This window comes from Varroa destructor, unplaced genomic scaffold (genome assembly GCF_002443255.2).
Source record: "Varroa destructor unplaced genomic scaffold, Vdes_3.0 BEIS01000004.1, whole genome shotgun sequence".
In the NCBI taxonomy this organism is placed as follows: domain Eukaryota; kingdom Metazoa; phylum Arthropoda; class Arachnida; order Mesostigmata; family Varroidae; genus Varroa; species Varroa destructor.
Genome location: NW_019211457.1, coordinates 12,212,839 through 12,227,562, shown reverse-complemented (window position 1 = coordinate 12,227,562; position 14,724 = coordinate 12,212,839). Strand labels below are relative to the sequence as shown.

The following is a 14,724-nucleotide window of genomic DNA, read 5'->3' as shown; positions in this document are numbered from 1 at the left end:
TATATATCCACTCGTTATTTCACAACAAACGAAATCTCACGAATCGATAACGCTTCAAAATGGGGCTTAAAATAATAAACGATTAACCAGTTTAAAGAGTGACGGTAAACGGCTTAATAAAACTTTTAGTGAACCACCAATGACGTCAATCGTCATCTAGCCCGTCGTCTAATACGCGTTAAACAAATAACGCTGGTAACACTCTAAATGGACCTACTTTTTCTGAGGTACCACGCACTATGATCTTGTGTGACTTATCGGGCAATCAACGGCGGTTAAAAAGGCATTCAATAACTATCTCCGCGGTGGCCACCTAGCAACGACTCGAATATTAGGAAACGCTGATGTTAACTAACTTATATAAATTGCAGCTTTCGGATTTATTCAGAATCTCTCTCAACATACTGCTACGTAAAAACCTCAGACAATGGTAGATGTACGCTTTCACACAAATAGGACAAAGCAATTTTTCGTAACAATATTGCACTATCGTCGTTACGTAGCAGTGAGTGGTTATATATCTTCAAGTAAACTTCAAGGCCCTTGGTATGCGGTGGCTCCGTAAACACTACAACGAGTTAGCCAACGAAGAAACTTCTCTATGCTCACTAAAGGGTGCCATTCTACATAACTAGATAAGTTACAAGCAAAACGTTCACTAGATGAACCACCTCCATACGCCAACTTCTATTTCGCTTTTAACTACACAAACTAGCTTGTTATGCAACCGTAGCGAGAGTGACTCTCACGGCATACAGTAATGATGATTATGACGTGGCAACGAGACAATGATGGCCCCAAAAAACAAAATAATTATTAACAACATCTTTATAACGCTGCTTTTGTCTAAAAGAGCTTGTTTCCCGCGAATGTCCTTTACGTGCATTAAATGTCGTTTGGCCACCATAACATATATCTATATGAACGCACCTTCATACATATGTATACACACACACACACACACACACACACAGCAGAATCTTATGTGAAAAAAAGAGGGCGCAGAGAGTCAGGAGTTCGTTTGTTTGTAACATCGTCATCACCATCAGCATCATCGATATTATCAACATGCTTCGTCACATAATTACAAAGGGCGCTTCGAAATATATATTATATAGTCTAAATCAGAGCCATCCATACGCGTACTGTATATACAGACAAATAATCTGCATGCATATGTAGATTATTCGCTTGAAAGGAAAACTACAGGGGAACTAATTCATCAGAAGTGACGTATAGGACAGGAATGATCCAGCAACTGGCCGACCAATCATGTGCTACAGCTGAAGACTCGGATCGACTCAGTCACCTTGAATGCTGTAAAATACCATAATCTCATCATAAAAGCAGCATCAGCAGACATTCTAGCGAATTAAGTTCATATCCTATTTTTTTGCATGGCGTATTAGTTTCATACTGGTTGTGTGTGTGTGTGTGTGTGTGTGTGTGTGTGTGCATGTCGAATTCGAGGAACTTCCGAGGTTAAATTAAAGGTACGAGTATACAACACTGGCATGAAGGGCTTATGGTTATTTCAGCTCTGCCTCAACAAGCTGCCTGCATCAACGTTCCACATTTATGCAATTTGGAAGAGACCGATGTCCCTTATCTCAGATATCCGTCATCGCTTGAAACAACACACAACAAAAACGGCATTCCGACCTGGTCCGGTAGTACGAGAGTGGGCATATAGCCAACGACTCCAAGAAGTCGTCCACCGTGGATACTGTGAGTAGAAAATTAATAGAAATTCGTTAAAAAATAAAAGTGCTGTGGCTAGTCTTTTTGGGGTAAGCAGAACAAAAATCAAAGGGAAATCCTTACATACTAAATTCGTGTAGCTGCAGTATATTTGCTGAAGTGATGTATGCACGCATGCATGTTCCCAACTACATTGCTATCATACAGTTAGGTAAATAGTTATTTTGTTGTTTAGGGGTTACGGTACGACAATCGAAAGTCTCGGTACGTTTCGTCTGCATCAAATTATCGATAATAGGAAGCCATATATTCACGCGTGAATGATTTCCACTTAAATGATGCTTTCGTCGTTGCTGTTTACTTGAAGCCTCAATGCTATGCAATTTCTACGAATATAAAGGAAGCGAGTTCTTCAATGTACATATATCAGCATCTCAAGAGCTATGTACACATATTATCGTATAGAAGCAAGCCTTAGCAAGCATGATAACGAGTTAAACAGCGATTTATACACAAGGAAACTCAAGCAATGATCTGATATAGCTTCAACCTGTTTTTTCGTTGAGATTGTCAAGCTCGATGCGTAGTAACAGTTAGGCAGTCTATTATCAAACTTACAATTGTTCACATATGCATCTGCTGCTATTCGCCCTGGCTTACTCCGTCCCCTACGCAATCCCGTTACACTTGGAAATTATGCATTCTAAAAAGACTTGTACAACTATATGATCGTACAGCCCCATTCTAGATGTATTGTCATTTCTAGCCATGCAACGCTTGTCGTGCAAACCGAATGTGACCGGTGTCATATCAGCGAACAGATTGGTGGACGTTACAAACATACTCCCTACCATTCGACGAATCGGATTGACGTCAGCAGAAGAAAGACCCAGAACTGAAGCTACAGCGTTCAGCGAACGTACCGCACCGCACGAAGAAACGGCGACAGCAACAGAACTATTGCCCAAATCGTGGCCGATCTGGCCTCGTCCGAAGGCAAAGGAGTAGGGCTTTTCTGGCTTCACCTTCATCGAAACAAAACCTTTGCGACAAACAGGTCACCGACAAAAACGACAACGGCGACAACCCATAAGCACCCCCCTCCCCAAAGGCTCTTACCATTCAGATGTGCAGTTCGTCTTCTTCTTCCTCTCTTTCTTCAAATCTAGATTTATTTGACTCGCTTCAAAACGAAGGCGTACAGCGACGCGTGTCACCATTCTTCCGCGTTGTTTGTGCCGCTGTCAAGCTGGTGCGGGCTCTTTCATCTTTGATTATCATATACATATGTCTATATACATATATAACATGCCTTCTGCGGGCGTCAGCGGCAGAAACACGGAACTCAGAATGGTAGCCCCGCAAGGTAAGCTGGACGTAAAGCTGTCTGTGTGCGGTCAAAGTCAATAAATAATACGGTGATGTCATGTTTAATCGAAGTGAAGGGAAAAGTCGCTTGGGATGTTATTTGCCGGGTCGGAGAAATACCTCGTGGTTGGTGAATTCAGCGTTATGATTTGCTACGTGGTACCATTACAGGTAGACTGAAAGGCCTGCGATAAGATTTCATTAATTTATAGGTAATACAAGCTATATCGTAGATAGGGAAACAACTAAATCAAACAACAAATAGACGTTTTGCTACAACCGATTACGTATAACAGGATCTACAATCAATATCATAATGTTATAAGTGTAGATACATCATTAGAAAAGGGTTATGTTGATCTAAGCCAAGGTATTGAATGGACAGGATGAGAAGTTGCCGTAGATTTTGGACGGACCACATGACGTGCTATGCCTCTGATATCAAGACTAGTCCTCTTCTATTGAATATGCTTGCAGTAGATGTGAAATACGCTCTTCTGCAGCTGGATAAGCAGGCCCTACTTAGGCTATTTCCAGATCGAAGGGATCACAGGCACCTTACTGATTCGTTAAACTGGTTGTCCGTTAACAGATACTACGCAGACCGAAACGATCCTAACGTCTAGCGTATTCTTTCTATAAATATATTTCATGGATCACATTTGCACATTGTGCATTTGTCCGATTTAACAGTTTCAGAATGCAGGGTTGTTCAATATTAGATCAGCCTCTCAAGCCAGCAACACTCTACAGTAGTGCTTACTTATTTGCTATAGAAACTAAACTTCGCTCGGATGAATCTGTCTAATTTATTATTTTTATTTGCGAATAGAGGAATAGGAATCCCATAACCTCGAATCACTGAATTTTACATTGCGCTAAAGCAGCGCTAAACCCAGCGACAGAGATACAGGATACAACGAAACCTGCAAAAGATACCATATTTACCGAGTGCAAGTACGGCATTCTTTCCGCGACAAAGGCACAATTGCAATCAGAACAGTTGAGAAGAAAATGCATTTCAATACAAAAGTCAGCCGCGGGCTTTTACAACAAGAAGGCGCCATTCGTTTACTAGATCACTTAGATTTACGCACAGATACCAGTATCAGTATCTTTATGTTGCTATTATTAATTAATTATTAATGCTTTATATTGCAATAAAGCGCAACAAGGGACTGGATATAATACTCTTCGACACAGTTGCCTTCTACGAGATAATAAACGCCCTTCGTCTATCACCTCGCTGAATGGACGCGCTCCGGCCGGATACGGCGATATCTGTATCGATCACGATGCCGATTGAAATCGATCTTTATATTAGTAATTTTACCTTCATTTTGACAAGATATCAAGCGCACGTAGCGTGGTACCAAATATTGATACCGCCGATCGCGTAAAGGCCATAAGGGCACGCCCACAGTGTGCCGTTTTAGCAGATAATAGTATATCAATAAATATTATTGCTGAATTCGTCATAAGATTTGCCTATTACAGCGATTTTTGAGCTAGTCAATGGTATAGCCTACGGTTTCGTTTGACAAATACCGTTTGTTGAATTTACGGATAGAGCTATAATACTCTGGATGCCTAACATCAAGATTGTTTCTCCTTGGAATTAATAAAGGAAACTAACAGAGACCTTTAACACAAATTACTAAAATCTTCTTTTTCACTACAATATTTGAATAGGACTTTGTGGTTACTGAAAGCAAGCGTCTATCTGTCTGTGCGGTGCATCCCGGAATCGTAGCTTACGACGGATATTGGATAGTGTACAGCACGGTGGTTCCGGATGAAGATGACATATGCTACCGAGCGGCTTACAAAAGGAGACATTAACAAACTTCACACATAAACGCCGTTGACTGATTCGAAAGCGAAGGTATGAAGCAAAATTTTCCGATATCTCTGTAGGTTCTGTACGCATACATGCTACGATCGTTGAGCATCAAATAGCTTTGGAGCTGTGGCAGGTGGAGGTGACCGGAACAGCTTCCACTAAACCGTACGATAAACTAGCCTTTTAATATATCTCTCCGAATAATTATCTAATTAACCAGTATATAATTATTAAGGCGTATAGCAAGCGCACAATGAATCTTTCAGATAAAATCACATTATTTCAAAAGAGCATCGAAAAAGATGGTTATAAGTGTTGCAAGAATTCTCAGATTCAGTCCCCTAAAACCGATTGACGGTAACAATTTATTATCGTGTAGATATTTAAATGCGTTAAGCAACATGAACGTCTTGCCGGATCGTGGTAAACCTCTGCAGAAGACTGTTACCTATGGGACTTCTCTATGATATTAGCGCACCACCTCATTGTAAAACGGCTTCAGTTCTGCTAGTTCTGCAGTTCAGCTTCTGACAGCTATTTATGACATTTAGATGCCGCCAGTGTTTACTGATATAATAGAAGAATTGTTTAGTCAAAATCCTTGTGTAGTCCGGTCATAATTATCAGTTCTTGGGTAATTTTTTTTTGGAGAAAACGCGGTAACTCTCTTAAAACGTCGCCAAAATATTGCTTAAAACGTTTTTTCTGTATTTTTTGATATTAAATACGTGCACTATTTTGCACGTTAAGGAGCTCCACAAAATGATGTTATTATCCATAAGTATCGACTTGATGGGCGTGTTTCCTAGAAGTATTTAAAGTTCTAAGTTTACGAATAACAATCGGCACAATCGAATTTTCCAGAATATGATTTATATCTCAATTTTTCTGAGTGCCTCAGCGAACGCTAATGCACACATGTTCAGCTGAATACTCTGAGCCTTTGATGATGGTCTGCGTGACTCAAGGATCATTATTACTGACATTAGTAAAGATGGTTGTTAATAGCAACAATGGTATCAGCGGTCCCTTTAGACCTTCCAGTTGTCTTATACAATTTTAGCTATAATAATCTCTTATGTGTGCGAATATATGTCTGAGCTGATATTGTGACTAAGATCACGATGTACATTAAAAAAACCGCTTGATCCTTTGTATAATAAACAATACGTCCTTTCAGCTTGTGTAGATCATAACCATAAGCGGTTCATTATTTGTTTAGCAATATTTATTAGCTCGAATTCAAGTTCGGAAATGGACGTCTTTTTATTGCCTTTTGACATCTCCGAGCAGACTCGATGGAAGTATTGTCCTTTTGCATATTTACCTCGTACACTTCGCGGCTGGTAAACAGACGGTGGCTCCCGTCAGCCTAGCCGCTTAGATGGCAGATCCACATATTATTACTGAGCTTCCTTGACGTACGCCAGACGCTTGTTCCTCGGCAACGAGTGGGCCCATTAACCATACACATCGGTGGCACAACAATATGGTAAAAGGCACTATTTCTATTATTGTAGAGTTATCACGTTATGGACAAGAAGTAAATAGGAAATAATCTTTGAAGATTATAACTGCATCCGATTTTGCAGATGAAAAATGCTAATTTTGATGATGATCTAACTCTGTTTCTCGTGTGTTTATTAAAAAATAAAAAAAACGATCTTTTTTGGATCGATGCTTAGATTCTTCGCGAAAAGTGTAACTCAGTCGGTACATAGCTGGCTTATCAAAATGAAGAGTACTGTTCAAGTACTGAGCAAATTATTTCACATTGACGAAAAAATATTTTCGTGTTGTATCATTGCTTCATGTAGCTACCAAGCTCTCAAGTAACACCGCTTCCAACTAGAGACGTAACGAATGCTAATCTACTTCTAAATAACAGTGCTACAAGTTGAAGAAGAAACAGTAGCGTGCCGATAAAACAACAATGCTTTTTGGCGCGCACTTTCGAAAGGATATTAATGATACTAGAATCTCAAAAAGAGACCATACCACTAGAACGGTTTGCTCACAGACATCCTATTCAGTCGAGTCCTAAAGCGCTTCTAGATAGAAAAAGGAACTTTACTCGTTTGTTCAAATCGTCTCAATGATAAGTGAAACGGCAGCGAAGTGTAGGCCCGCTTTAGTCAGCTTTGAACCAGTGACACGTTTGAGGCTAGGCATCCACGGAATAATCTTCTTGACGATAGAAAAAAAGTCGATAGTGACGAGTTGTAATCAATAGTCTACCACATATGTCAATATGTGGTGTTGTGTTGTTATGGGGTTGAGTGTATATACCACATGACTTCCGTGGTGCTAAAGCGATTTCAGAGCCGAAAGTTCTGACTGGGTACTCCACCCATCAGAGAATCGACCAAGAAAAATATTTTTTACTATATATATAGAGATATATATATAGTAAAAATCACGTACAAAGACACAGAAAGTCCTCGTTATTGTATTTTTTTGTTTTAGTACAGGTTTTCCCACATCTTTCTGATGAATGTTTACATGAGAATTATACTGTGGCAGCGTGGCATGTATTATCATACAATTAGTTTGCTTGATTGTAAAAATAAACGCTGGTAAATGAACTATCTGTGACGCAACTTGACGCATTGCGTTATTTGTAGCTTGTCATTGCTCGGAGGGGTTCGTGTTTCTAGTAAATACGTAATTTTATAGGTAGCTATGAAGATAATTATAATTTTTCAACTGCTTCGTAAAATCTTTGGAGAATATAATTGTATAATCAAAACCGATCAGACAAAGACAGTATCATATAGGCGTTACTCTCAACCTACAAATTTTTGTGGCACTTGATAAATTTAAGCGCTTTATGCACTGATCAGTTTACTCGCAAAAATAACTAGTCACCATTCGTTTTGTATCGATCACAAAATTTAAAGTTGAAAAATACTTTCATGACAAAAATTTGCACCAATAAAAATTCACTCTATGTAAATAAGATCAATCAAAGCAGCGTGTGCAGAGTACCGGGCCAGAATAGCTAAAGGGCCGAATAACCTCAGTCTTCATCATGATAAGCAGCACCTAAATTTATAGGCATTATTAAGTTTCTGTGTAGGAGATCCATTTACGATAATAATGAACGAAACAATAGTTGCAATTATGTTTTTTTTATCTTGTATAATGCGGTAAAACGCTGAATTCAAATGGCTTTATGCATGCAAATAACTACCCGAGAGTTAATTTAGTGATTTCCTACTAGTTTAATCTTATCGCTGTTCCTATTGTTACTACCGTTGCCGTGCCGCCACAGATTAATCACCACAACAGCTATGTGCGTGCCGTCGTCTGTCTATCTTCTCTCTTTACAGGTTTGCTACCAACCAAACTATCAAAAGCTATAAGAGGTGTACTGTAATCGTGAGTACAAGTTATTTCTCATTCTCTCGCGGTTCCCGGTACCCTCCTCCCTTTTGCCCGCGACGCCCGGAGTTATTTTTCGTGTCACGGTAAACAAAGATGACGATGACATCCACCAGAGGGTGGAATAGTTAGCGAGCGCCAAAACAGTGGCGCCGCAAGGGCGATGGCAGCGCTGCCGGCACAAACATTTTTGCGATGATGATGGTGAGGCATCGAAAAATGTGCCACCTACTGACCTTCCTCTGTGCCGTCGCAGTTCTTCAGCTTATTGACAGGAAGCGGTCGCACAATTGTTGGTACCGCCCTATTAGTTCGTTGGTGTTATTCATTCAAGGCCAACAACTCATTGCAAAAAACGTGCGACGGAAAAGCAGCAAAAATCAGACCGGTCGTCCACCTCCGTATGGCGCTGGTTTCTCCGGCTTCAGGGTCTTTTGTCGACACATTTTCGAGACAAAAAGTCAGAAAAAGATCGAAAAGCCGCCGCTAATAACAACAATAACGACAATTACAACAAACGCCAGTATCGTACAGAAAGGTAACGAAAATCTACTACAGGCAGGCAGCCAGCCAGCTGTGTACTTACGTATAATACCGTAGTTAGTGACATTAGGAATAACGAGCGTTTGGTGTGAGACTGCAGGTAAATTGTGCATATCCGTTTCCCTGTTGACTAATTGTTAATAGTCGTATAAACGTGGACACGTTGCGACTACTTCAGTGTCCACTTTTGACTATTACTTAAGTGCGTCTCAGTTTTATTACTTGGGGATAGTCTGAAAATGCTCTGCGGAGGGGTGCCACTTGTGGAAATGTAATACACCACCGATGTTTCACTTTTGCACTAAAGTTGGTTCTTAAAAAGCTTAAAATTACGCTGATCATCTTACTGGTATGCCCTGATTACAAACGATATTGATAACTCTCAAAGACCATATACTATGCTAATGTCTGTAGGACAAAGGTCTTGGCTCCCGCCGGCGGGTTGTATCCGTTGACCGTAAAAGATGCCTGATTTTCTCCTTTAACAGCCACCGCTTATCATTCGGTCCGTTGTTCCGTTGCAGCGACGATACCAACAGATGAGGTAAGGGGAGGTACTATCATTCCTTGGCGCAGTGGTAGCTACACATATGTACCCGATTTATAAAACTTCTTTATTATTATTATGTTGCAGATAATATTATTACGCCGATGCTAGCTAGCACGTTTAGATATTCATCCAGATGATCTATGGCGAGTACGCTCGAAACGGAGTGTAAATACTACCAGCTATTCTAGAGGGGTCAGAGCTTTTATTCGGTTTTTTAAGCCAATGACTATTGCGCATTTAAAAAACACATTACGATTTTTTTTTTCGAAATAACCAGTTCTTGAAAGCAAGTTCCGTAGAAATCGATTTGAGAATTATGGTAATCACTGTATATTGCAATCGCCGCGAGTCTGTTTCAGATAAGCGATTAGTCTGACATATTCTTGGCCCGCTAGGCTAAAAGTAGCGCATTTGGATTAAATAAATTCTAGACGACTTAGAAATTACAAATGTCCCCAAAACAGAAATTTGATTTGCATATATATTGTACTTGTGCCAGACGAAATAATTCTTTTACTATAAATAGCAGGCAACACATGCTTAAAAATACTGAAATCGGCCCGTAAACCAGAACTGAGTTCTTGGCACGACCGACGAGGTGAGAACATGTCAGAGCGTTAACGATACGATCGTCGCGGCTTGAATGGGCTGTTCCTTGCCACCGCCGTCACCGCTATAGCTGCCAACAGGAGTTGCTGGGCATAAACTACGTTCGTACGCGAAGTCGCCGGTAGGAGCGGCGGTAGTTTACCAAATGTATGCCACCGGGATAGTCCGTTTCACGGCATGCTCCTTGGATGCGCAGCTCGGCCATTTAGACAACGTCGTCGTCGTCATGTACAGTTTGTCTATCCACCGGCCGTTGCAAAGAACGCAAACTTTAGGTCCCTCAATGATGAGCTTCCCATCAAGTTGGCTCTTTTAGAATCGTTAAATTAATTCCTTTATATCTTACATAAACTGTTCCCTTCGCATAGCTAATAAAAATAATAAACGGTAATTATATATCTAGGCGTGGCAATATGTTAGGGCAAGGTTACGCGCAGGACAGACCGTATCAAGAGATGACCTTGCCGGCCAAAGCATTGTTGCTAAACTAGCAGTTTGGTGACCTCGTATACAGGAATGAGCGCTGCCAAATACACTATGAGGTATCGTTTTGCCGGATCTATTCAGTAGTACTCTGTTAACGTCTTTGGCGGTCGTTTAAAATGGAAGTGCCATCGTCTGTCTATCTGAATGACACTCAACTAAGAAATGTCTGGTCGGTGGTAACGGTCACTGGAGAAAGTATTTGGTTCGATAACGGTATGTATGTAGGTTCAGCAACTTGTGCTTTCTTGAGTGTATGCATCGTCGCTACGACGAACGACTAGGACCTATTTCGAGTGAAAAAATGGCGTCGTGACTGAAATGACGACAGATGTCCTTATCTGTTACATGTATATGTCAGAAACAGAATATGGCGACAATATTTTCGTTCGTGTTATTTGTCGTCGCAATGTTCTTCCGTATTTAGGTGATGCATAGGAGCGGCAGCAGTGGTTGATGTAGGTAACTGCGGTCACCACTACGACGAAGCCCTTGCCGACTACACCCTACCACTGCAGCGGTAAACCATAGTGTGGACACAGCACGCACGCACGCATGCGCCTGTGCACGTACCACCGTTTTCTAACAAAGGCCAACGGAGTAGCCAGTAACAATAACGGTGAATAATAAGAAGCAATGTTATTGTTGACTAGCAGAGAATAAGAATGAACGAACTCGTGTCTTCACCGTTACAACAGTCGAAACACATCCGGTGGTTAGAGATGGATGAAGAATAGCTATTTTGCAGTAATCTCTTTCAATTCACGCCAACAATTTTCTAATGCGGAGATTTTATCCCCGACCAACCTCAGGCTACAGAGATGTAAAAGTTCACAATTCAATTATTTCCAGCACTGAGTCATTTAAGATGTTATATGTCAAAACAATTATGTTTTGGCGTTCGCAATTAAATCTTCAGTAACAGTAATAAGGAAGTGATATTTATTGTTACTGAACATATTTTTAAGCTTAATTCCATTTATATAGCGTGACATATGATAATGGCCGATACGTAAATGTATCAATAAATATTACGATTACGGCCTCCGCCTGCTAAACCATTTTTCCCATCATTGTTTTATAGCTCTTTGGTATTTTGAAAGGCAGGCTCATTATTAGCAAGGACAAACCAACATGATATTAGATTACACACACACACACATAATATATATATATATATATATATATATATAAAATTGTTTGAAATACGTTTTCGATGTCTTGACAAAAATAAGCGTAAGGCAGCGATTGGATCAGATGGAACAAATGAGTACCTCCTGAAAGCGTATCCCAATTTTGTTACTGTGAGACGTGTACCCGGACACATGAACGTCATGTCGCACGGCCATCGCGCGCCCTTGATGCTTTGTCGGTAAGCGAAGGACTTGCTGGTCCTAACAAGCGTCACTTAGAAAAACAAGTATTACGTGAACACTGTTATGCAACAGTATTGTGCCAAAACAAAATTAACATTATGCCAGCGTGGTGCCAAGGGCTATGCCGGGATTGCAGCCAAGTATGGCAACAGACAGAATCATTTAGAAGTGTTTCTATTGTTGCTCCATATAGCCGAGATGCGAATGGGGCTCACTGTGCCGTAAAGGTGATGACTTCAAACTGCTCATACTCCAGTATAATCATTATCTGAGTAGAGAAAATCGAGCCGATATTATATGTGTAGGTCCGCATTTCACCCACTGTTTTGCCTGTGGCGGGTACTTGTAGAAATGTACGCAAGTAAATTCAGAACTTGGCTTACATTAGATAGGCAATCAGACTTGTAACAAAGTAATATAATACCTATACGGGCTATATTATGTGACGTTAAATAAAAGGATTCTTCTATATTAAATAAGTGGTAAAATTTCCACGTGAAACGCTGACGTGATGACTGGTACAAAATTCGTCAAGTAGAATGACATTACTTGTAATAAAGTCATAACGCTGAACAATTAAATATAAAATAGGGAAATTCTTACTTCATACTAATATTGATTTGTCGTCAACATTTGCCATCATAGACTACGCCCAATGTATAAGATTCGTTTGAAGCATTTTCAATTTGTTTACGAAGAGAGCGGATCAGAACTCACTTGTAATAGGAACATCTTGTTTTGATTTCTGTAACACATCTCACAACGTCCCATACGCGCGAGTAGTGGATGCTTGAGGTATTTTCAGATAACACAGATGAGAATATTACACGCACTTCAATAAAGAAGACCAATAAAGGTCTTAATTATTAGTCCTCTGGTAGAAACGTGTATCTTCTTCCTATTTGAGGGCGCGTAACCTACCCGATCATAATCACAACCTTGATTAGGTCCATACAACACTTCGAGTAGCCGATACTTTAACGGTAGCAGTAATCCTCATGCAGCAATTGATAGTTGAAAACATACGCAGAAGACAAAAAAGAATTGATTGTTGTTGTTCGCGACGCGCGTGTTTAGGTGCATCTGACCGGCAGAGCTCCGGAGCGATCGGTTTCTTTTGTAGTTTGCTAGTGCCCCCTCGTTGTCTGCTGCTATTACTATTGGCGCTGCCACCCCTCGTGCCTCTACCCGCTGTTTCTTTCAGTCGTTCATTCATTTGCCCTCGCCTCCTGTGTCTGTATGTGTGTCCGTCCGCTGCTGGTCGTGGTCAGCCCCTCCCTATGCATTTGCACTGTTATTATGCAAACTTCGTCTGTACTGCGACGATTACAAGCACTGCAGCAGCACCAGCAACAACTGTTGTGGCCGCCGTCGCCGAAGTGCTAGTGATACTAATATCCAGCCGTCAGTGAGCAGTGTGAAGCTGCTGCGATAGAGGTAGCGGTCCCGGTGTAGAAGCTGTACTTGCTGCTGTGATCCTTATGAGCGAAAGCAGTACTGCGCTCGCTTCTCACTCTCCATTCATTCGTTCGCCCGACCGACCGACCGCCCGCCCGCCCGTCCCTGTTTAATGCTCACGCTGCTTTACCCCTCCGGCCCCCTCCCGCAGCCCCCAACTTGCTTGCTAGCCGGCCGGGATCTCTCAAGGAGGCCGACGGATGACCTTGCGGGATTTCTTGTCGTGGCGCTTCTCGTCTTCTTTTGATTTCTGCCGCCGCCACCGATTCGAGTGGCCAGCTTGACCACGCCGCCGACCAGTACAATCCTGCCAGCGGTGATCATACGACAACGGCGTAAGACCCCTGCCTGCCGATGGCGACAATGACCGGCGACTAAATGGAGTCGCGACAGTCAACAGTCGTACACGACGTTAGCATGCGGCTGTTCTATCATCGCGTTCAATCCAACGGTGGGAACCAACGGCGGTTAATCGCCGGTCTTACTTATTGGCCAAGAAAACGCGCAAGCACGCACACATAAATATGCAGACAAAACACATAAGGGGGGACAAGCCCTAATTTAAAACATGGGGCGGTAGCGACGTCAAATCGTGTCCTAGCGGCAGAAAATTGAGAGGTTCAGAACAGAAAAAACGACGCACGATATAAACGGTGTTTAGTCCAGAGACGCAGGAGTGTTCGATGACATAAAGTATTTTCACATGCAAAAAAAATGGCCGCATTGTTATACAAAAACTATGTGCATGCGTTATTTACACCAGGGATTGGTAAATATTTCTATGAAAAATAAAGACAGTTCATTGGAAATGTTTGTAACGATTTTTTGACAACATTTATTTTTGCTGTTAAACAGTTACGTTATTTAAGAGAAATATATATTTGTGCTTATAGATCTCTTAATAAGTGTGTTTATTATTAAAATTGGTTCTCCTATAGATTGTGTGAAATATTTCAGAAACGATTTTCTCGCGAAATCGAAGAAATAAATTAAAACGATTAGCGATGGCTTAAATGCGTTTGCTCACGATGCAAAAAATAATGCCGCAAAAATTGTTCGAGGCACATCAAAATGATTTTAAAGAGGTATATGTACTATATTTTTTTTTAATAAAATATCATATTTTTATGTGCGATAGTTTTATCATTTGCGCAGATTAAATTGGTTATGCAGATTAATTAAGCATAGGAACAGTCAGCTAATTTAGACACACCAACTCTTTATCTTGACATATTACTTATATATTAGAAGTGAATCTGGCAGTATGTCAGCGTACGCTATCGAATTTTTTTTTCGCGTTTTCCTAACCAATTAAGCGTACGGGTTTTACTTAAGCAACATTACAGTATGGATTTATACTATGGTATTATGTGAAGTGGCTTGGATTTATACCGGACATAAATGTCGAG

At 40.9% G+C, this 14,724-nt stretch overlaps 2 protein-coding genes across 9 annotated transcripts in view; one reads left to right on the top strand and one right to left on the bottom strand.

Moving 5' to 3' along the window:
- LOC111249280 (uncharacterized) overlaps positions 1 to 13,293 on the bottom strand; it is a 24,277-nt gene extending 10,984 nt beyond the window's left edge. Inside the window, exon 1 of one of the 6 annotated variants that reach the window (XM_022802912.2) lies at positions 12,575 to 13,293. In XM_022802912.2, the coding sequence (XP_022658647.1) occupies positions 12,575 to 12,628 (54 nt within the window). In that variant the 5' untranslated portion in view covers positions 12,629 to 13,293. Of the gene's footprint in view, positions 1 to 2,820; positions 2,841 to 11,755; positions 12,433 to 12,574 lie in introns of those variants that run through there. The other 5 variants (XM_086986655.1, XM_086986651.1, XM_086986653.1 and 2 more) reach the window with 5 other exon arrangements.
- On the top strand, positions 8,231 to 14,128 carry LOC111249281 (uncharacterized). 3 transcript variants are annotated; one of them, XM_086986656.1, is made up of 3 exons: positions 8,231 to 8,834; positions 9,328 to 9,383; positions 9,916 to 14,128. In XM_086986656.1, the coding sequence occupies exons 1-3, from the start codon at positions 8,492 to 8,494 to the stop codon at positions 9,931 to 9,933; spliced, it is 417 nt and encodes a 138-aa protein (XP_086842782.1). In that variant the 5' UTR covers positions 8,231 to 8,491; the 3' UTR covers positions 9,934 to 14,128. The 3 variants fall into 3 exon arrangements, with proteins under 3 accessions (XP_086842782.1, XP_086842783.1, XP_022658652.2); XM_022802917.2 differs by having other exon boundaries at positions 8,234 to 8,834; positions 10,909 to 14,128; XM_086986657.1 differs by lacking the exon at positions 9,328 to 9,383 and having other exon boundaries at positions 8,232 to 8,834; positions 10,909 to 14,128.
- Positions 14,129 to 14,724: the final 596 nt, after the last annotated feature.